General features: G+C 34.4%; 1 protein-coding gene across 1 annotated transcript; it reads right to left on the bottom strand.

Annotated features, from left to right (window-relative positions):
• Window positions 1–10814: 10814 nt before the first annotated feature.
• LOC136974852 (glutamate receptor 3-like) lies at window positions 10815–24278 on the bottom strand. The gene is made up of 8 exons (XM_067269836.1): window positions 24240–24278; window positions 22950–23044; window positions 22412–22475; window positions 21709–21867; window positions 21484–21631; window positions 21178–21404; window positions 11124–11386; window positions 10815–11052 (listed from the first exon to the last, which is right to left on the bottom strand). Exons 1-8 carry the CDS (start codon window positions 24276–24278, stop codon window positions 10815–10817), a joined length of 1233 nt encoding a protein of 410 aa, XP_067125937.1.
• Window positions 24279–24844: the final 566 nt, after the last annotated feature.

Raw genomic sequence — 24844 nt, 5'->3', positions numbered from 1 at the left:
TAAACCATAAAAATTTAATAGCACCGATCCCCTAAAACGCAAATATCCATGCAAAATTTCAGAAATTTTCGACAAATAGCACAATAATTATTAAGGTTCCAATAGGTTGAACAAAATCTTGTCACACACTCAATTCAATTCAAGAATGGAGGCTCGTTTCTGATTCCAGCAAATAGAAGAAGGGAAACAGTGGAAATGCACGTTCTAACCTAAGTTATTCTAATAAATTACCATTATTATCAGCCAAATTATTAGAATGGGTTAGGTTAGGTTAAAACGTGCATTTTCACTGTTTCCCTTTTATTTGCTGGAATCAGAGACGAGCCGACATTTTGGAACCATGGGTAACATCAATCCAAAGTTTTATACATCACAAACAATTATTACAAAACTCTGTTATATATTATAAAATGTTTATATTATATTTTATAATATAACAGTAAAAATACAATATTATGAAAATAATATAATATAAATTTATATTTTATATTATACAATATGAAACAGATTTACCTTTTATATTTTGTTTATTAATTTCATAATAATTTGAATAAATATTTCAATGATAATACTACAAATTTATTATTAAGATATTGACACAGTAAGTATATTGAACGAACCAGGTTGACGTACTGGACGAGATGGTCATTCAGAAGTTCATGGTAATCCAAAATATCCGGAGGAAATAACGGTTAACACTGGAGATAGCACAGACACAAGCTCAAACGCTGACCCGTGGTTTTTCTTTTTTTTTTTTTTTTAAATTGTACAAACACACAGCGAAGAAAACCCGAGTTAAAGCAAAAGCCAGCAAGTCTCTGCTACGCCTAAGCTAAAGTGCAGAATCTCAACCCTCGCCAAATATAAACACTCGTAAAACAAAATATATTTTATCAAAGTTGAAGAACCAAGTATCAATCGACTAAAAAACACTACTGTCGACTAATACACGAGAACACAGAATAAATAACACTGCAAATCGCAGCTCTAAGGATCTAATGACCTTCTGCTAAAAGTCACCAACACAAAGACTAGAAGAAAAATCGTCCTATGCTTACGCTGCTTAAGTACAGTACATCTAAGCTATTTTCGAATGTCGGTCGAAAAGTAATAAGTCTAATGAGGCACTGTTGCGTTACGTACTGAGTCACGCGATGTAGTGAAAATAGCTTTTGTAGAGCCAGTTGCAAAAAAAGTAAGTTTAGCTGTTGCCTTTGGGAGATATTAACAAACACAAAAAATGCCTTCTTCGTGTTGTGACATATGCGGACGATTTGCTTGTTACGTCAGGCTCTCCTATAAGTCTGTAGAAAATGATAGATTTTTTAGAAATGCAATACAGCAGTTACAACTTTCTGCTGTTGTTAAATCTAAAATAATGATATTCCGAAATAGAGAAAAACATTCTAAAAGTGAAAATTGGTTGAAAATATCAGTTGTTGATGTATACAAGAATTTAGACGTATTTTTTCAATTTAATAGACGAAAGCAGCTTCAACAATTTGATTTTAGTAACAAAAACAATAATAATTTAAAAAGGGTAAGGCTTTGTATGAGTCTTTATACTTTATCTTGGTCGAGGAGAAATCATTCATTCTGAATGGTTCCGTTAATACTATTTCTAGTTTATTCACATCGCATGACGATGCTTTTTCTCTGTGAAAAGATTGACAATATATATATACATTTTACACTTCAATGTATATGTATAGAAATATAGCACTTTGTAGCACCGTTAATCTGTTTAACTTTTATAGGTGATTTTAGAATATTTATAAAACACTGCAATTATTTTCAACGAGAAAGTACTTTTTGTACATTTACGTTTCGGTTAAACATTGTAACCTTTCTGGTAATGTAATCTATATCGCGATACTGTGTTAGAAATTTTATTTGGAACTTCTACAAGAAATTTGTTGTTCTAATCGCTCACTCCGTGTTTTGTTATATTCCGAAATAAATGGCATAAAATAGAATTCAATCAGGTCATTCTAAGAAATAATAATTTTTTGTACATTACTGGTCAACGACAATCGATTTACTGCAACACAGCCAAATCTAAGTATTTTTATCTGTATGTAAACCCACAATTTGGCGCATCTGTCAGCAGTGTGTACGGAAGATAGTGTGGAGATGTTATAATTTGTTTGTGCGTAATCTGCATTTAAAAAATATTAATACACTATTTATAATACGAGGTGTAAATAAAAGTTAAAAATATTTTATACAATTGCTAATTGAGCTTCTCTCCAGTTTACTCATAAGCATTTGCCAATGTCGCCTATGAGCGAAACCAGAACTAGTACAAAGGAAAAGGAATCTGAACGCTTGCAATAGGGTGTAACAAGAAACTTTAAGTAAACGTATTACTTGTCGTCAGCAAAATTTCGGTCTTGGACAGATAAATTCATGTTGGAACTAAAATGTAAATTATGCTTACTTGACTGTTGAACAGTGGAACTTCATGACATTGAGACAAATAGTAGCACTATGTATTGTACACGAAAACAGTAAAAATAAATAGATAAAATGTAAAAATTTATTAAAAACTGTAACATTTTATTGCGTTTTTAAGAATCATAACTTTTGTTCTTATTGTTATCATCAACATTTCGGTTATGCGCTGCTCAATTCTCTGTGTATATCAAATTTGATGTGTTAGTATTATTAGTGTTAATAATTGTTAATAAAGGACAATGTTAAATGTTACACGGGTTTGTTTGTTACTCATTACATATGATGCGTAGTATTACGGTAAAAAAAATATATAAACTAAAAATGTTACACCCGGATTGTTTTCTCACTGATATAATAATAACTAATTAGTTAAATTCTAATCAATTTAGACTAAACGTAATTCAAATTTCTTGATAATGTTGAATTGAATACAGTAGTTAGAAATTTAAGCTCATTCTACGCGTTACTGGTTACGATACGAGGAACTTCGTTCGATGATATAATAATTAATTAATATAAATATAATTTCATTATTTTAATTAAATGTTTAATATAATTAAAAATAAATTTACCGATTACTCTTTGATGAATATGAACCACTCAGCGTCAGTAATCTCCACGGCTCACTCGACTGGAGCTTTTACTTCGATATATATTCATTACCATCAGAACTAATGAATCGAATAATACAAATATTATAGTGTTTATTCTGACTTCAAGCAAGTCTTTTGGTTGAATTAAAGAGAAAGAGAAGTAACACTCTATTTTGAATATTATTCGTGTATAGCACTCTTTGTTCAAGTCACATGCAGATAAAGCTGACATTATCCGTCACCATACGTTTCATTAATAAGAAATTGTACTTCTAAAGATTCTTCGTCTTTAAATGTCGAATGATAAGCAGAAATTATATCATCTATTACTAATCCATCATAACGCTATTTAATTCTTTTAGCGCCTTTTACACCGAATTTCTTAGCGCAGAATTTTGAATCTTTTTCTAATTATTCTGGTAGCAAGAGAACAGTCATCATTTATAAGCATACAAACAGATGAGCCCGGTGTGGCTCCAGCAAAAAAATAACAACAGCAAAGATTAAGAATATTAAATTATTTCGTACTTATATTATAGTATTTTATTGATATTTACAGATGTTATCCATCTCACACCAAATCTCAACCTAATTCATTAATTTTTTTTTTCAATTGTGTGCAGTACAAATATAAAGAATTTTTAAAATGCGTTAGATTAAGCTCTTGGTGTGATGAAACTAGGTAAGATAACCTGTGTACTTATATATAAATCAAATACTGTAATATAAGAAACAATAAAACGAAAACCACGTAAAGTGTAGTTATTTCAGCCTATTATTGTCATCGGGGTTTCTATAACGGGATTCCGGGATTAAAAAAACTACCGGGATCCCAAAATCCCGGCTGTTTTTGAACCCGTGAATATTCCGGGTATTCTCGCAAATTTTTATAAAAGTTCACTTTTTTCTTATTTTCTGTTAATAATGAAAAAATTTTGCAAATAGAAAGTATAATTAACTCATAAACTATCAGAATTCATTTGTGTTTATTAACCCTGTATGTTAATTTTTTAAAGTTTCGCTTGCTATATCATCTTACTGATTGTCAAGTATGTTGCCTATTTGCGGTAGCACATCGAAAATTCTTAATTTGTCAGAACCTGTAATATCTGGAATAATTGTGCCGATGCCGTTTTAAATTTTAATCACGCCCAATAGCTTCAATAACTGCATTATGCCAGATTGCTGCATTCTTGTCCGATTTGTACAAACGAGTATAAAGTATTCGAGTATGAACGTGATTATTAAAGCCAAACGAACTGCCAAATTATCAAACTATAAGCTTCATGCCACTATTAAAGCAGGCGAAAAATACGGCAAGAGAAGCACTGCAACGAAAGTTTTTAACTATACTTAAAAGTTTTTAAATTAAGGTGTTGTGGCTATCTATATTGCATAGTTTTTAACTCCTTTCAGGCGAAGGCTTCCATCATAATACAGTTAATCTGGAACAACTGTCCCTAATCTTTTCATGGCTGTTTCGACAATCATCTTTCTGAATCCATTCTCGAAATTTAAGACGGACAATCTGCCAGACAAAGAACGACAGTGCAAATTTTAAGTCTAATATTTTTTCATATTGTAGCTTAACAATCTATTAATTTTTTTATAAATACGAGGAAAAAATTCTCTGGTATGTATTCAAGAACAAACATTATACCATCGACCACTTCATACTATTCTTAACATGGAATTGGTATATTAATTAAAATTATGTTTATAGTGTTGAATACCATGGTTCAGTATCGTATAAAGAATAAGAATTGAATACGTTCTATTTTATGACGATCTCGTCTTTCATCGAATTTCTTACCTGAATTTCTTGTATTTACAGAGGTCGAAAATACAAAGGATAAGTATTCGTGTAATTCCTTATTCGAAGGACTTATGTTATAAGTTATCTATTCATAAGATTTTAAGAATTTATTAAAAATTAGAAGTAATTATTAATATACGATAAAAGGTGAAAACATCGTGGATATGGCTAACTTCATTACATTATTTCTTGTTTGCTCTAAAAAATAAAAACAACGTTTACATTCCAGTTAATTATTATGTGTTATTTGCAGGATCAAACTGAGTCATCCTAAAAAGCACTTTAAGCACGACAAAAGATGAAACAGGCTTTACGTAACATTACTTTTCTACATGGATAGCCATACTAAATGTAATTTTATAGCTTATGGGTAGTTACGCCAGGAGCACTATGAGAGAAACGGGTAATAAACGTCGTGACACAATTTGTTCGGATCGGACTAATGTGAGAAAAACTCCAGGTACTTTTTCAGCACGTCGGGATTTTTTCGGGTCCTTCAGACCTGGGCCCGCCAGTAGCCAAGCGGTTCCGTTCCCTGAACACTAGGAGGTTGGTCCAAGGTTCTTGCCTGGCCAGGACAGAGTGCCGCGTGGGGTTTTTCAGGTTTTCTTCGTGCCTGTAACGTCTGAATAGGGGCCAATCAGTTATCCTTAAAAAGACCTCTCGAAAGGCATCCCCCTAGACAGGTTGTCCAAGTGTTGCGTTGCCATAACTTAATAAAACAAATTTTCGGACCTGTAGATTTAAATCTTAACGCTCCGGCAATTTTATTTTCTTGTAGCTGTAATATGCATTATATATGGCCCGAAGTTATTTATTGTTACTTTTTCGGCCGTTATATATAACGGTGGAAAAGTGTGGCAATCGGTCAAAAAATGACCTATCAAGATTTTTACGTTTTTGGACTCCGAGGACCTTGGAACGTCGGAAATTGCAAAAAATTCGTTGGTTTCTTCTTTAAGTATAGATGAAATACCGAGTTACCCGTATACTTCGTTAAGATTAGCTTAATTTTTATAAATTTATATTAGCACCATGTGTTTGAAAACCTTCTGAAGAGGAACCTTGAGGTCCGAAACACAAAAAAGTGTGTAAAGTGTATACAAGTCTAATACAATGCGATCAATAAAGATTGTTTTCTCGATTGCTAAAGCCAAACACCAGTGCAATACGTCCTAATAATGGTAGATAAAATATATAAAAAATAGAAAATAAAGACATAAAGACATATAAATTAATTTTAATAACAATTAGGGTTTCTAATTTTCCGGTCGTTTGCTTGTCTCGGGATTTCGGCACAAAAGTAAACTGTTTTAGGGGTTTCTGAGGATTTCCGGGATATAATTAATTATTTTTAAGATATAAAAATCATCTTGAAATCAAATGTTATAATTATGTTTCATTTTTTAAAATAATTTAATATGTTCTGCAATCTTCAAAATAATATTAATAATGCTATAATGAAAAATCCTGCTCCCTTTCCGATTTAACTGATGCGTGTGGAATCATCTTTAATGCATTTAACAGAAGACAGATGTTTTGTGTTTTTTCACTTGTAGCCAGGAAAATTTCTAGTTCGTTTCCCAGATGCGCTGCAGTGCTTCTTTTGCCGTCTAGTATTGTTGATTTGTCGACTGCTTTAATAGTGGCATGCAGCTTATAGCTTGATAATTTGGCAGTTCGTTTGGCTTTAATAATCATGTTCATACTCGAATACTTTATACACGTTTGTGCAAATTGGACAATACAATCTGGCCTAAGGCAGTTATTGAATCTACTGGGCGTGATTGAATATTAAGACAATATCGGCACAATTATTTCAGATATTGCAGGTTCTGACAAGTAAAGAATTTTCGATATTCTGCTGCGAATAGAATGCATATTGCTAATTGACAATCTGTAAGATGGCACAAGCAGAAATTTTAAATAATTAACATTTAGGCATAATAAATACAAACGAATTCTGATAGTTTATGAGTTAATTATACTTTCTACTTGAAAAGTTTCCTCACCCTTAACACAGAATAACAAAAAATTGAACTTTTAAAGAATTTGCGGAATTTCGCGGGATATTTCACGGGTTAAAAAAACAGCCGAAATTTCGGGATCTCGGTAATTTTTTAAATCTCGGATTCTCTATATAGAAACCCTGACGCCATTGGTAGGCTGAAATAACCAAAGTCTTCCTAATTTTCATTTTATTGTTTCTTTTATTACAGTATTTGACTTATATATAAGTACAGTACAAAGGTTATCTTACGTAGTTTCATCACACCAAATGCTTAATCTAACACATTAAAAATTCTTTATTTTTCAACTGCACACAATTTTAAAAAATTTTTTTAATTAATTAGGTTGGGCAATTGGTGTGAGATGGATAACCTCTGTAATTATAAACAAAATACTATAATATAATATAAGTACGAAAAAATTTAATATTCTTAATCTTTGCTGTTGCTATTTTTTTGCCCGAGCAACGCCGAGCACATCTGCTGGTATGTTTATAAATGATAAGTATTCTTTGCTTCATAAATAATTACAAAGAAATCAAGATTACGCGCTAAAAAATTTCGTTCAAAAGGTGCTAGACGAATTAAATTGCGATATAATAGATTAGTAGTAAATAATATAATTTTTGCATATATTAAATATTTTGACAGTAATACAGCGCATCAGTTGTAATGAGTAACAAACAATCCCGTGTAACATTTAATATTGTGCTTTATTAATCATTATTAACACTAGTAATATTAGTATGTGAATACATGAAATTTACATACATAGTGAATTCGAGCAACGCATAATCGAAATGTACTGTACATGATAACAATAAGAAAAAAGTTATAATTCTTAACAAAGCGAAAATGTGTTACAGTTTTTAATAAATTTTTACATTTTATCTATTTATTTTTACTGTTTTCGTGTACAATAGATAGTGCTACTATTTGTCTCAATGTCTTGAAGCTGCACTGGTCAAGTCAGGTAAGAATAATTCACTTTCCAGGTTGACAGAAATTACTTCCAAATGGAATCTATCTGTCCAAGACCGATATTCTGCTGACGACAAGTAATACGTTTACTTAAAGTTTCCTGTTACAGGATATTGCAAGCGTTCAGATTTCTTTTGCTTTGTAGCAGTGCTGGTTTCGCTCATAGGCGACATTGGCAAATGCTTATGAGTAAACCAGACAGATGCTCAATTACCAATTGTATAGAATATTTTTAACTTTTATTTGCACTGCGTATTATATATACTGTGTTACTATTCCTGAACTGTAGTTTAGGTACATACTAACAACGACAATTTATTACATCTTCAAGACAATACTGCTGATAGAAGCGCCAAAGTGTGGGTTTACATACATGTAAAAATATTTAGAATTGGATCTGTGTTGCAGCAAATCGATTCTCATTGACAAGTAACGTACATCGAATGATCTTTTATAGAAAGACCTGATTGGGTTCTATTTTATGCCACATATTTCCGAAAATTACAAGAAATGGAGTGCGCAATTAGCACGACAAATCTCTTCTAGAATTTTCGAGTGAAATTTCTAATAAAACATTGCTATACAGATTACATTACCAGAAAGGTTACAATGTTTAACTGAAACATAAAGGTACGAAGAAATACTTTTTCATTGAATATAATTGCAATGTTTTATAAATATGCCGAAATCACCTACAAACGTTAAACAGATAAACGGTTCTATATTTCTATACATATACATTAATAATGTAAATTGTATATATGTATTGTCATACTTTTCACAGAAAAAAGCACCGCCATGTGATACGAATAAACTAGAAATACTATTAACGGGACCATTCAGCATGAATGTTTTTTCTCTGATTAAGATATAATATAAAGGCAAATAGAAAGCCTTACCGTTTTTAAATTATTCTTGTTTTCATTTTTAAAAACAAAATTTTTAAGTGGCTTTTATCTATTAAACAAATATTCTACGTATTTTATTTGTTTCAAATAAATGGTCAAAGTACCCGCATTATGTTCGCACTACACAAAACGTCTCGACAAATATAAATATACAGATAAGCTTCTATAAATTCGGTGTATTATAAATAATATATTATATTATTTCGTCTATTATGATATAATAATTGAAAAACAAGAAAATTCCACTCTCACATTATTGGAAATTGTTGGAATATGTTTAATGCAGGTTAAACATATTCCAACAATTTACATATTGAAAGTATCTTTCATCTAATATTGAACCGTGTGACTGTGATTGCAATTTATAAACAACAACACACTTTCTGTTGAATGTGGACTATGCTAACTAGTAATTAAATATTTAAACATTTCGGTCAGTAATAATGAATTCAGCGGTTAATGTTACCTTAGGTTCCGAGATGGCGGCGGTGGGAATTTTTCCCTATCTTGGCGACTGCGGCGGGGAAAAATTTTTCCCTAGAGTCGTGACGTCGACGCCGTTGAGAATTTTTCCCCGTTCGGTTTCAACCCTGAGATCGACGTTGCCGAGTATCCTGTAACCTCGAAACGGCGACGGTCGTGTGTAAATTTGCGACGGTAGAGGGAGCCTTTTCGTGACGTCGTGCGAGAGTAATATCGGCGGCAAATTCGTAGTTGTGTTACGAACGAATATGCAAATGCTCGATCTGTGACGTGATTTCTGTTCATTTCAATGCAATTTTATGCAAATCGACTAGTTTCCAGTTGGAATCGTTTACTGCAGTGTTGCGACGAATTGCGTATTGGAATATTTGCTGTTTATTTTTCTGGTTACGATATTTCATTTTTTTTCCTCACCACCTCCCCGCGTTTAGTTTATTGCCAATTATTCGATAATGAGTAGTTTTGCCGATTTGAGTTTCAACGACGAATTTCGGTCGAGTTGCACCACACGTGATTTCTACAAGTTAATGGAAGACGACTTCTTGGAGCTAGGTTTGCCTCCCCGTATCGATAACGCATTGAGATTTCCGAAATTTGCTGTAAAATTAGGCATACAGCCGACCGAGTCCGTTTGCATTCCGTGCGATTCTAAATGCAAATTATATCATCGGAGTAATAGAGAAAGCTGTTTCTTGCGAAGTAGTAAGTGCGGAACGAAGACTTCTGCCTTTGAAGGAACATTTAAAAGTAATTTTGGCCACATTTCTTGGGGTTGCATTCTGTCGTTTATATGGCCAAGTAGTAATAAATCGAACAGAGGGAAACGCCAATCGACCAATAAAAGAGCAGCCGAATCGAAAAGAACAGGGAAGAAAAGAGCCGTACCAAGAGAAAAGGAAAGTATCCAAGCTGGCAAAACCGAAGAAAGAATGGATCGGAAAGGAAAAAAAAAGTAGGAAGAAGTAGGCAACCACCATCGAAAAGTGAGTAAAAATATTTTTTTTTTTTTTTTTTGTTATTTCGGTTAACGTCCGCGGAGTCTGCAGAGAAATTCAAGATGGCGGCCGGAAACGCGGCCATCTTGAATCGAGGGAAAAATTTTTTCCCCGTCGCAGTCTCCAACGTAGGGAAAAATTTCCCCCGTCGCCATCTCGGAACCTAGGGTAACATTAACCAATTCAGCTTTTCACCTTATCCCACATTCTGAAATCCAATACACTTATTACGGACATTGAAATAAATTTACGCACTGCTGTATTGTGAACGAAGTAAGTGATATTATTATTAACTACGTATAATTTGTAACAAAATTCCGTAAGGATAATGTGATCGTAAAAAAATATAAGTTTACTAAAAAAAAATTTATTATAAATATAATACGAACCTTGTGTAATCTACACAGAAGTGTTCTCGGTGTAAAAATAATAATTGTTTAAAATTTCTCAAATTAAACCTTTTGGAGAAGGAAGTGAAAATTATGTATTAATAAAAAATATATTTAATATAAAAGAAAACATTTCGAATGACAACACTGAAGAATATAATAGAGTAAAATTTAAATTTGGAATTATCTGATCATTTTTCCACTTATCAATTCGACAAGAAAGCAAGCAAACGACAGAAAGTAACCGATAACAAGAGTTGCAAATGCCCCATAAAAATTGCTTAAAACCAACGGGTCAACATCAGACTTAATTGCTTTACTCATTTGAGCTCTCTCGTTAACATTCCTGAAAACTGGATTCTTCATCATGTCAACTTCTCTATCATGTTCTTGAACGCCACTTTCGAATATATTGTAGAGACTGAAATGAGTATAAAACATAATTACGAATTTTTTACCGTAAGTATTTGTAGACTTGAAATACAAACTTACATTTTGTTGAAATATTCTTTATGGGAAAATCCTTTTCTCATAACGAATGCTGCCGGCATGGAAAGTAATACATCGTCAGACACAGTCACATCCAATGTCATTTCGAAATCGGAAATTTTCATAGAGCCCATGTTATAAATGTATGCAACACGACTGTAATCGAAGGATTCGTCGTCACCGTTCATAATCAAATCGTATGTATCCATGATATCATTGCTTAAAATTTCATTATATAAAATTTTCAAATAAGTTTGTTTGGAATTCTGAAAGTAAAGGTTATTCAACATTTAATATAAATTGTTTTTTACAGTCAGGAAACTATGTATCATATGAATAATGTCATTTAAAAAAAATTAATTTTATGAAACAAGCTAAAATCTCCTTTTTCACCTCTGCAGATACGATTAGGTTTTTCCTCTCGGAGTTAGTTCACAAAGAACAGTGAGGACCCATGTGACTTTCATGTTTCAAAATTTGGATGCGACCCTCTTTCTTCTACGAGATTTCTGAAACTTCCTTCCATTGAATACATCCGTAAGCCGTGCTTAATGGGCATCTTTTTCGATACGATTCTCGGAGATTCAACGAAAATTGACAAAAATACACCAAGGATCAACATATTTTACAATAAATGTTTTTTTTTTTTGTTATTTTTTTTGTTCTGAGGTTAGTTCTTTATCCTGACGCCATCAACACAGTCCTATTTCTGACGTTAAAGATGTGAGGTTAACCGAGGGTAGGAGATGGAGGATGATTCCTATCTTCTCTACCTCTTAACGGCACAAGACCTTGAGGTCCGACCTCGGTTGTCGAAAGGATGATTAAGGCTCGAGCGGTCAATGATTAGTTACGGATTTGGGATCGTAAGATCCGGTTTACGTCAGGAACTGACACCAATCTATCAAACTTCTCGCGGATAGATACGCGTTTTTCGGAAGCATAAGATGCCGATGATGAGGGTAATGGAGGAAGAAACGCACACTCTTCTAATATTAAACAAAAATACCCGTTTATTTTGAGATAGGGAATACATCAATTAACATATTTGGAAGTATTTATATCATCGAATCGAATTATTAAACCGCGTCCCGAGTGAACGGAGAGAGAGAGTTTACAAAACATCGCGAGCAGGATAAATACCTTAGTGATCCTGAGATTTGCACAAAGTCCGAGGAACGAGAGTTCGCTTGAAAATAAGAGTCAATGGACTGTAGATAGATGAAATGGACGGCTTCAACGGCGGGAGATGATAATCCACGGCACACACACACTTGACAGTTGTCGAAACTCTTTCTCTCTCTCTCTCTCTGCGTCATCTTCGTTCGTTTTTCCTTTTATTTCGGGATCTTGGGTTCGAGATTTTGTGAAGTACGTCAAGGGTGGAAGTCCCTTTTGACCAATGGTGAATTACATGATATAATTATTTTTCAACAGTTAACTCATCTTCTACAAGGAAGTATTACCGTGGGAACGATAGTTTATGATTAATTTTTACGAGAAAATTTGTCGGTGTTTTTCCGTTTTTTTGTTTCTGTGTTTGATTTAACCCTAACTGTCGAAAATCGGTTGGCAAATAAAATAAAAATTCGTTATTCTTATATTCGAACCTTCACATCACCGCGGACTTTCTAAAATCAAGCTTACTCCTGACGAGCAAGCTGGATTTTTATGAAACGGATGAGTTAACGAAGTTGTTCCGGCTCTCTCTCTCTCTTTTTATATATATTGTACCGCGTTACAGTATTATTTCCCGTTGTGTCGGAAGTTATTGACACGTCGCGATAACGTTGTTAACAATTCGTTGTTAATTACTCTCTCTCTCTCTCTTTTTCTCTTTATTTAATAACACTTTATTTAATTTCTTTATTTAATTTAACACATTTAATTTCTCTTTTTTTTTTATAACACGTTTTTGACATGTTTAGTGACGCGCTTAGCGTGATATTTGTTTGTAAGAAATTACGATTTAAAGCGGTAAAATATAGTTTATTATTATGCAAAATTTTCAAAATTAAACAAGGTTATTGGGTAAAGTTAAATTTATTGAGTTCCCTCTTCGGTTTCTTGGGATCCTCTTTTTGTGATTTTGGGAAGTTGGCCATTATTTCCTTCTTTAATTGGGCTGGCCTTTCGTTTAGGAATTCGACTTCGTTTAGGAAGTGGGAGGACCCAAGGTCGATCCTCTACTGGGCCTCGACTCCTCAAGGCGTAAGATGTAGTTGGTTGTTCCTCGATAGAGGGTGTAATCTCTGTTTCTTGTTCTTCCTCAGATTCGGATTCAGATGAAGACTCGAGTTGAGATTGTGCCATTTCTGCAAAGATAAATTCGTCCCATGGATCAATGGTGGAAGGGGGTTCTTCCGAAAGGGAAGGTTGTTGGATAGTCGTGGTAGTCGAAGGTTGGTTTACAAGTTCTTTCTGGTCGAATTCTTGTCGAGCAATAACATGTTTGAGACGATTGGCGTGCACTTGAATTTGTTTCTTTGTATCTATATTTTCGATGATAAAATTGACGGGACTCAATTCAGTTACAATTCGAAATGGTCCTGACCACCTAGGTGCTAATTTACGTTTTAATCCAATAGGTATGGTAACCTCGTCGAGAAATACTCGGTCGCCTACATGATATGTGGGTATTTTGTGAGTTTGTCGATGGTGTATTTGTCTTTCTTGAGCAGCTTGCTCGGCATGTTTCTGTGCTACCTGATGAGCTTCAGCCATTCGGCATCTAAGTTCTGATGCGTAGTTGTCGGTGACGTCATATTTCGTTCGAGTGGGGCTGGTTACAAGGTCAAAGGGATAGGTTGGATCTCTCCCATATAATAAAAAAAAAGGACTGTCGTTGGTAGATGCATGAATGGTTGTGTTATAGGCAAAAAGGGCATAGGGGATCCATTCATCCCAGTTTCGCTGATCCTTAGCGACGTAATGGGCGAGGATGTCGATTAAGGTTTTATTGAATCTTTCTACTACTCCATTGCATGCAGGGTGATATGCTGTAGTAAGAAGTCGTTTGATTTGTAACAATTCGCACACCTCTTTAAACATTTTAGATATCAAATTAGGTGCTCGATCAGTAAGTAGTTGAACGGGAGTTGAGTGTCTTAAGACGATATGAGTAACGAAAGCCTTGGCTATAGTCTGGCTTCGGGTATCTGCTAAAGGTATAGCTTCGGCATAACGGCTGAAATGGTCTATAAAGACGAGTATATATTTGTTCCCTTTGGTAGTAATAGGTAAAGGACCTATGATATCCATAGCAGTTCGTTCAAATAATCGTGTTAAAGGAGGAAATAATTGTAATTCCGCCTCTTGTCGCTTGTCCTTTCTTTTTTGTATAGCGCAACGTTGACAGCTTTGACAATAAATTTTGATATCTTGTTTCATAGTAGGCCAGTAAAACAATGACTGGAGTTTTTGTTGCATCTTCTGAGATCCTAAATGACCTCCTATAGGTGTATCGTGATGGATACGTAGAATGTAAGGGATCAGTATAGATGGGATAACTAATTGATTTACGAATCTTCCTTGTGGGGAAGGAAATTCATGATATAACACTCCTTCTTCGTCGAGGAAATAGCGTTGTATGTCTTTTGCGTCATCTCCGTCTTCTAGACGTTGAATAATAAGTTTCCATTTCTCCTCTCGTCTTTGGAATTCCCCGATTTGTGATTTTGAATAAATGGGGTCAACATCGTTGACTGTAGAAATATGTCGGACAGGGATTCTGCTTAACGCGTCTGCGTTTTTATGACAACTTCCTGCCTTATGTTTAATATCGAAATTAAATTCTTGTAAGAAAATGATCCATCGGGCTATTCGCGAGTTTGTTGAAGAGTCCTTGTTGCTAATTAACCATCTCAATGGTCGATGATCTGTAATTATTGTGAACTTTCTCCCATATAGGTATGGTTTGAAGTATTTTGTAGCCCAAACTACAGCTAAGCACTCTTTCTCAGTTGTGCTGTAATTCTTTTCGGGTTTTCGGAGTATCCTACTAATATAGGCTATAGGTTTTTCTCCTTTTTCATCCTCCTGGGATAAAACTGCTCCTATCGCTTCGTTCGAAGCATCTGTCGAAAGTATAAATGGAGTCGCAAAATCAGGAGATTTTAAAAGCGGAGCTGAAGTGACTATTTCCTTTAGCCTTTCGAAACTACGTTCCTGTTCTTCTCCCCATTGAAACTTGGTATCCTTCTTCAGTAGATCAGTCAGTGGTTTTGCTATTTTAGCGTATGAATCGATATGTCGTCTATAATATCCCGTTAATCCTAGGAAAGACTTAATGTCGTGTACATTTGTTGGCCGGGGAAACTGTAAAACGCATTTGATTTTATCTGGATCTGGTCTGATCCCTTCCTCCGAGACGTCGTGTCCGAGGAATTTTATCTGTCGCTGAAGGAAGTGACATTTTTTTGGTTTTAGTTTTAGTCCTGCATCTGCGAGTCTTTGGAAAATCTGTTCTAGACGAATCAAGTGAGTTTGGAAGTCTGGACTGAAGGTCAGTATGTCATCCATATAGACCAGACAAATTTTTCCTTTCAGACCGTGTAGTATAAAATCGGCAGCCCGTTGCCAAGACGCGGGGGCTCCGGAAAGTCCCATTGCCATACGATTCCATTGGTAATGACCGTCCGGTGTTGAGAATGCGGATTTTTCCTTGTCTCGTAACCCCAACTGCCAGAAACCAGACAGGGTATCCATGGTAGAAAAGTATTTCGCTTGCCCGATTAGGCTAAGTGCTTCTTGCACGAGTGGTAAGGGATAAGGATCTGTCTTTGTTATTTTATTTAATTTCCTATAGTCTACAACGAGACGCCATGTTTGATCACGTTTTTTCACCAGGAGAGCGGGAGCAGACCAAGGTGATTTCGAATGTTCAATGATACCTTGGTCTAAAAGTCCGTCGATGATTTTATTCATTTGTTCCCGTTGAGCATAAGGGATTCGATAAGGTGGCTGATATATGGGTGTAGCGTCTCCGGTGCGTATTTCGTGTTCCACGATCGGGCAGTATCCCAAATCATAGTCGTTGACGGCAAATACATGTTTATATTTATATAATAAGTCTAATAAAGGTTTCTTTTTGTCCTTTCCTATGTTGGACCAATCGAATAACTGTCCAAATTCTTGCTTGTTTAGAATTGAGGTAGAGGGTTGGGCGTTAGTGATTGGGTTGATGTTCGGAGGTTCTGTTTCTTCTACTGCCTCATGGAAAGTTCCAATGCAGTCCCCTTTTGATAATTTTTTTGGTTGAGTAGATAAGTTCGCTATTCGAACTGGGACTTGACCGTCCCTTGTCGTTTTAACTACAGAATCGACTCCCACTACATCTTCTCGATTGTTTATTTCTGTTTCTATAATTCCTATTTCACCCTTCCGTTTTATTCCGGAGATCCTTGCTGTGACAAAAATCTCTGATCTGGGAGGAATATTACAATCTGTCAATAATAATACTTGTCGGATTAGTCCCTCCTTGATGGGGTTCGTTGAAACGAGAGGTGTTGTTTTCTCATTTTGTGTGGGTGATGTAGAAACAACTTGGATTGGTTTACCTCTGCGATTTCGTTTTTCGCGTTTCCGGTTTGGCGTTATCCTTTCTACTCCTGCCTTCCGGAAATCGATTTCCTCTCCTCCTCGAAATAATAGTTTTTTCCGTGCCAAATCTATAGTGAGGCCTTGAGCTTTGATTATGTCTCGTCCCAACAGGCCATCGAACGGATAAGGTATTTGATCTTCTACCACGTAACATAAGTACGAAAAATGCAAGGGTCCTATTAAGAAGCGGAATTCCATGGCTCCATATGTTCTGATTCCGTGTCCTGTGACGCTTTGAAATAATACCTTTCTTTCCCTCTGTTCGAATTTGTGTTTAGTCGCTCGTTGAGCGAAGGATCGAGATAAAAGGGTTACCGTGGAACCTGTATCTATGGCCAGTCGAGCCGGGTAGTCATTGATAGAACAACATAAGCTAGGTTCAAAGTTTTTGGCCACTATTCCTACTCCTACTCGAGGTTTACATTCTCTGTGCCTACCGTTGCTGTTTGTAGTTTGTGAATTCGTCCGGGAGGAGAATGAGGAACCTTGTCCAACATTCCTGCAGTTTCCGCCATTTCTTCGCCAGCTCATTTTGTTAATTCTCCCTTGCGGTAGGGGTCGAGATTGAGATGGAGTCTGTCGTGACGGAAATTGGGTTGTTTGTTCGCTTGAGCTATTGTGGTCTTCCCGTCGGGTTTGTTGCCTTCCGCCTCGCGTACCTCCACCATAAAATTTGGGTCGAACATAACCGCGTCCTTCTGATGGGGACGAGTAATGTTGTCTCCCTCTATTCGCCGATTGTATTCCTCTCCGCCGCCGATTTTCCTCCTTGTATTTTAGATCATTCAATTGTTTTTGTAAATGCGCTATCGTTGCGGTTAGATTGCTATTTGTGTGTTCCGGATTATTAATCGTTCTAATTATTCCTCGAGGGGTTTCTGTTAATTGGAGCACCGTCTCTTCCCAAATGGCCGCTTTGACTGCATTTTGAAATGTTTCAGGATTTTTAGACATTACGGTACGTTTTATTTTGTCATTAAGACCGTTTACAAATTGGACGAGTAGTCTCTCGTCTCGTTCTTTAGCCTGACATCGCTTGATTATTTCCGTTTCCCGCGCGTCGGCCCCTGTCTGTTCGAGTATCGTTTCTGAAACTAGGCTTTGCAGCCGAACCGCGTATGTTTGTACATCCTCATCGCGTTTTTGTATACATGCATAGAATTTTTGCAGTCTAAGTGCATATGGCTCCTTTTCAAATCTCCGCGTCATCTGCTGTTTGAACTCATCATACGTGTCGATCGCTCGCATTCGCTCGTCTTTCCACGCGAAATCTCTTGCTATGCCTGTCAGTTTTAGCTTCGCAACTCCGAGACATTGCGCTTTTGTCCATCCTGTCAGTTTTGCTATTTCATCTAGCGAGTCAAAGAAGTCCCTTATACGCAACCCTGATGTGTCTCCTGAAAATGTGGGAGTTAGGGGAATCATTCCCGACATTCCGGAGAATGCGCTTCCTCCTGGATTACCGTCTCCAGTTGTCTCCATTCTCGATTCTTAGAATCGCCGGAAAAGATGTATGGGGGGTGAGATGTCGGAACGAATCGAAACAGATCCCACTTCTGACACCAGTGTGAGGTTAACCGAGGGTAGGAGATGGAGGATGATTCCTATCTTCTCTACCTCTTAACGGCACAAGACCTTGAGGTCCGACCTCGGTTGTCGAAAGGATGATTAAGGCTCGAGCGGTCAATGATTAGTTACGGATTTGGGATCGTAAGATCCGGTTTACGTCAGGAACTGACACCAATCTATCAAACTTCTCGCGGATAGATACGCGTTTTTCGGAAGCATAAGATGCTGATGATGAGGGTAATGGAGGAAGAAACGCACACTCTTCTAATATTAAACAAAAATACCCGTTTATTTTGAGATAGGGAATACATCAATTAACATATTTGGAAGTATTTATATCATCGAATCGAATTATTAAACCGCGTCCCGAGTGAACGGAGAGAGAGAGTTTACAAAACATCGCGAGCAGGATAAATACCTTAGTGATCCTGAGATTTGCACAAAGTCCGAGGAACGAGAGTTCGCTTGAAAATAAGAGTCAATGGACTGTAGATAGATGAAATGGACGGCTTCAACGGCGGGAAATGATAATCCACGGCACACACACACTTGACAGTTGTCGAAACTCTTTCTCTCCCTCTCTCTCTGCGTCATCTTCGTTCGTTTTTCCTTTTATTTCGGGATCTTGGGTTCGAGATTTTGTGAAGTACGTCAAGGGTGGAAGTCCCTTTTGACCAATGGTGAATTACATGATATAATTATTTTTCAACAGTTAACTCATCTTCTACAAGGAAGTATTACCGTGGGAACGATAGTTTATGATTAATTTTTACGAGAAAATTTGTCGGTGTTTTTCCGTTTTTTGTTTCTGTGTTTGATTTAACCCTAACTGTCGAAAATCGGTTGGCAAATAAAATAAAAATTCGTTATTCTTATATTCGGGCCTTCACAAAGATATCCGTTTCACGTCGTTTATAAATATACTTTTTATACTTCCTTCTCTGAAACCTTTACTCCACGCCAATTGCCCAATTTTCGGTTCCAGAAAATGTTCGATTCTCGAAATGCCGAATTATGAAGATCGAGATTTATTTTATTAGAATTCAGTAAATTAAATTCTGAGTTACTTTTGCGTAATCAATCCCAATCTTGTAAAAGTCTTCGTTCAGCCGTAAGGTGTGTTATTTAATAATAAGTACTCTCGGTTTACAAAATATATTTCACATGGTGAAATGGATTATGCCAAATTTTATTTTATTTATTACATCGTGCTTTTATATTTATATACGAAGCTTTCTGATATAAAAACAGTATAATCATTTCATTGAGAATGAGTTTCTTTAAATTTTTAATAATTTTAAAATCAATTGTGAATAATGAACAAAAAATGTAATTTCCAGAGTTATTTATGAAAAATAATAAACACAACATCGTCATTTGGTTACGATTACAGTAGAGACTCGTTAATCGGAACCCCGGTAATCGGAACGATTTTCAGTCGGACTGTGTCGTGCTGAATCGAACGTTTTTGATACTAGATTTACTTCTAAAGTATAATTTTCATGTTTTTATATTCTTCAATATATTTATTTTGTTTGTACAAAATGCAGAAATAATTTTTAACGATACGATAGCCTCGATTATTATTATAAAAATTTTCGTTAGGCTTAAAATCGACGAAAATTCAACACGAAGCGACACGCAACGGAGAAAAATTTGAACATCGGACAGGTTAATATATTTTGTTGTACATAATCGGTAATCGGAACAAATCACTAATCTGAACAACCCCAGTCCCCAATTGATTCCGATTTTCGGTTCTCTACTGTAGTTTGAAAAATCTGTCGTTAGTTCGATCGATTGTTGAAGAAAATTCTGAAAATTTTTTTCCATTTCTGAATCATTTCAATCTTTGGGTCTATCGTGTTTTCATATTGCTTTTGATTTGCCTGTACTGACCAGACCAGAAATATCCACTTATTTTCCATAGGAATCGAGCCTGATACTTCGACTGACCGATTTATGACTTGAACCTCGTTAAGCTGCATCAATCTCAGATGTTGACTATATGATTGGGATGCCATAGATGACTCCCAGTCTTCCAATCTTTATACAAAGGAAAATCGATGCATTTCTAGTTGGTGGATGTGCTCTTTAGAATTCTGCCTTTCTCAGTACGGGAAAGAATCGTTTATACTCGAAGTCCTTAAGACTAACACAATCGAAAACCATCGCGGAACCCGCCACACCTATTGGTTGCTTGAAAAGATTTTTTTCTTTGTTAATACGTGGCTATTGTATTGTCAACCATCAGACTTAACCAACATTCATTCGCTGATTACAATGTGTCTGGCAATATTTTTCCGGGTGACGTGATTTCACAATAGATAAAATCGCATTTACCTAACTAGCTTGTACCCTCTATAGTGCAAAGCCTCGGTCTTTTCATTGTTTTAGGTTGCAACAAATTTAAACACATTATCAATTTTCATTGTAAAAGCGAAAGCGATAACCTGAACAAACACTTGCAACAGCATTTTCAACAAAAAACTGTTTATCCAACTGCAAATTTAACTTGTTAAAATATCTTACTGTGGTAACAAATGAAAATAATAGAATAAAAGTAAAAAAACAAATTTAAAAAAGAGCAGAAGCATCATAATTATGAAAGTTTTTCGTTTTTTTCAAGAAAAATATTATTTTTCTGAAATTAAATGTTATTTTCAAATCACACAATGAAAAATGAATCGTTCAGATTAAAATAACTTTAGATTTTCGTTTCTTTATTAAAGCAATTCACGCAGTTTTGGGAAAAGTTTGGGAAAACTCACAACTTCGATACGCTACCTAAATATTTGTCTGTACACTTGAAGAATTTCACTGTATAATCACATTTGAAATATTTAACATAAGATACATTTTCATGTATTTAAGAACAGAAACTTACCTCAAAAAATCTCATTACTTTTGGATTATCAGGTGCAGTACAAGTAAATTTCCCTTTCTGGACAGCTGATGCTAATTCTTCAAACGTTTTCGGCAATGACTGTTTTTTGTTGGTAAGCATAAATGAAGTCAACGTTCCACTATAACCCCAACCTATGATCAAAACGGGCAGAATCCAGAAAGCTAAGGCCACTCTGGAGGAAGAGCATCTGACATTCAAATTAGCTCCTGAAATAACGAAAAAAATAATGTTCACAAAGTACAGTTTTTAAATAGAAATATTGTCTTGTTTTACAACGATTCTTACCTTGATTGAGAAAACTTCCGAGCAGAAACCAAACGAATCTGTTTTTACTCCATCCTCTGTTATTATCTTCTGTTGACTTCTCGTAAGTGATTATTGTAAACATGAGTACACCGGCAACCAGAGTACTGAAGAAAATGACCAGCCACACCTTTATATGAAAAGTTTCTCTGAGTTTGAAATAATATGTAAACTTTTGTATCAATGAATTTATTAGGCGTTACTTACCCAATAAGTGAAAGGGGAAATTATTGGTTTCCAGGAAAATTCTAAATACGTGTTTTTAATGACGAAGTGAAGAGGTGAAAATGTGTTAATTGGAGATAATTCCACGCCATGAATGAAATAAGGACTTATTAACATTGGCTGGTCGGCAATGTCTGCGTCCTGTTATACAAAACCTACCAATAGCATTAACATGCACGGAGAAGGAATAGAAGAAGATTTCTTTCTTATGTTCTCTTTGGACTTATAAATTTGATTCCATTATTGTAATGCTTTTTTCGATAAATTTAAAATAATCTTAAAATAAATCAATCACAAATGACACAAGTAAGAGCACACTATTCTATTATGTAACATTATTTAATGGTTTAATTTAGTTGCGAACAACTATCGCACTCGGCTATAAAACATGCAAACGAGTTAAATTAATTTAACGAAATGTTCATTAATTTCAGGAAAATAGTTAAACACGATTAATGAATTTTCTCGTTTTAAATGTATAAATCATTAATTTAAAAAAATGTAAAAAATTAAATTCTACTTTCTTTAGCACAATATAAAGATTGGCATTAATAATCTCCCTCATCTTTAAAAGTGAACGTATGATGCTATTTAATAATAAACTGAAGGTATTTTCGTTAGGTTACACTAAAAGATACAAATTAAACAATATATTAAACTTGTAAATTCGAATTGTTTAACATACCCCACTTTTTACTTGGTCCAGGGGATGAACCGATTCAGTAGTATTCAGTTGGGGAAATTCACATCTAAATTAGAATATGAAAATTAGTTAAAAACGGTATTTTACTATCTCATCTAATTTTTCTATTATACAATACTACCTCAGAGTGTTATGAAAAGTTACTAGAATTAATGTAAGACGGTCCTCAACACTGTACAGTGTTTAAAAACGTAAAAGAATGAATTCTAATTCTAATGACGTCCTCTTTTATTTTTTCGAATTAAATATATGACGAAAAAGATATGTATATAAACCAAAACAAATAATTATATTATTCTGCACTAAACATTTATAATTAATTTAGTTTTCAGAATTTTTTTTATGTCGACGAATATAGTATTATATGTACCATGTATATTTAAAAACAATCATTTCTATTGTAATAATTGTGATCAAATATAGCGATTATATGTACTATTTTAATGAATTAATTACTATTATGGTAATTGATCGTTTAAAAAAATTCTATAGAATGCCGAAACTGTTTTTCATTTCTTACCTGAATTTCTTGTACTTACAGAGCGTGGAAAAAGGAAATGATACATATTTATGTATTTCCTCATTCAAAGGAGTTGCATCATCTCTTCTGAAATACTAAAAATTAAGAATTCACTATAAACTATAAATAATTATTAACAAATTATAACAATTATACCAACAATAGGTAAGGAAAACTTTATCACATCTTCCTTGGATGGTTCTGAAAATATAAAACGTACAGTACAGTGAAGATTATTAACTAGAGTTTGTCAACGTATACCAAAATTTTCTTAAATATCAATTTAACCATAAGTACAACAACACAGAGTATTCAGAACATTATAATTAGACAACTGACATCATAAATGTCAAAATACTTTTTTGTTATTAAGGGTCAAATTGGCCATGTCGACACTTTCGTTTTTTTTGAATATATACGAAAAAATATCATAACTATGTTTACATACTCAAATAATAATTATAAGCAGCTAATTATATAAATAAATTTATATTTAATAAATATGTCGTCATAAATTATATGCAATTAAATCAATCTCATAGCAATTTTAATTAGAATAAGAAAAAGTCAAAATTCAACTTTGTATAATAAAGTTAAATAGTATGTATATTAATTAATATAGTTGAATGCTTATAAAAAGAATCATTTATATAAATTTTTAACATATGTTTCTTGTCTTGAATTTTTATTTACAAAAATTATTTACGAATACTTTACTGTAAATGATGATAATAACCATGCAAAAATTTTGTAATTTATGAAAAATAAACTAAAATATTTTATGTACAAATTATTTTTTCTATGGATCGTTTCTATTCAGTATTTAATATTATCATAAAGAAAACATGTATTTACTATGAAAATCCATGTAAAAACCTGTGAAAAATGGCACCTGAATAAGACAGAAAAAGTTTTTCGGTAAAACCAACTGTTTCTCTTTATATTCCAAAAACAACACTCGAAAATATCAAAATAACTTCTTGTCATTGAGCCTTGAAGTTTCAGGGTTATTTGAATATATCTTATCCGAGAGTTATTTATAATCTCTAAGAAATAACTTATGCACAGTTCAGGGAGCTACCGATTATTCTGTTTTAAAATCATAAAAATGTAACGTAGGGGTGTTTTTAAAACTCAGTCGACAAAGTGCAAAGGTTACCCCAGTAGCCTGGCAAATATTTAGTCGAAAATTTCAGCGATATCAAGTTTTTTCAAATAAACACTTTTCCTTTTGAGCGTGGACATGCTTTTTCAGATGCTAGAAATGGTTAACCACAACACCGTACTCACGGCCAAATTTACATAGGGACATTTGGGGCTGATTCTCATGGCCCCCACAATATAGGGGCCCCCACAAAACCATGTTTAAACATAATTTTTTTTCTTTATTACTGCGACAGCCTAGTGTGGCCTAGTCATGAGGGCCAAAGGCAAAGAAAACCAAACCCGGGAAAGAACCTATGAAAAATCGGAAAATTTCGGGGAAAAATTTTACATAGGTATTTTTCAATTAAATTAAAATAATTAGTTTTACACAATAAAATATATGTATGTTTACAATAACCTTATTTTTAAATGAAATTTACAACTTCCTAGTTGAAATCTAGTTGAAAGTACAGTATTTTGTGTAAATTTTCTAAATCATCAAATTTGCCTACTCTTAAAGGGGGCCCCACCGAATTTGTGCCTAGGGCCCCTGGATTGGTAAATTCGGCCATGACCGTACTGTTAAAACTACTTTCAAAAACATTTGGACATTTTAGAAGTATTTTATTCGTAAGCCTACACGTTGCCTGCTTTCAGAAAGTCAAAAAGTATTCGCCGGATTTGTGTTTTCTCTGCAGACTTTTGTACGTAATTTTTCTAAAACGTAACGTAAAGTTTAAAGTTTAAAA

Source organism: Centruroides vittatus, unplaced genomic scaffold, assembly GCF_030686945.1.
Source record: "Centruroides vittatus isolate TY-2023 unplaced genomic scaffold, ASM3068694v2 contig_108, whole genome shotgun sequence".
NCBI lineage: Eukaryota > Metazoa > Arthropoda > Arachnida > Scorpiones > Buthidae > Centruroides > Centruroides vittatus.
The sequence above is the reverse complement of the archived record's forward strand: the minus strand, read 5'-3'. Positions and strand labels throughout refer to the sequence as shown.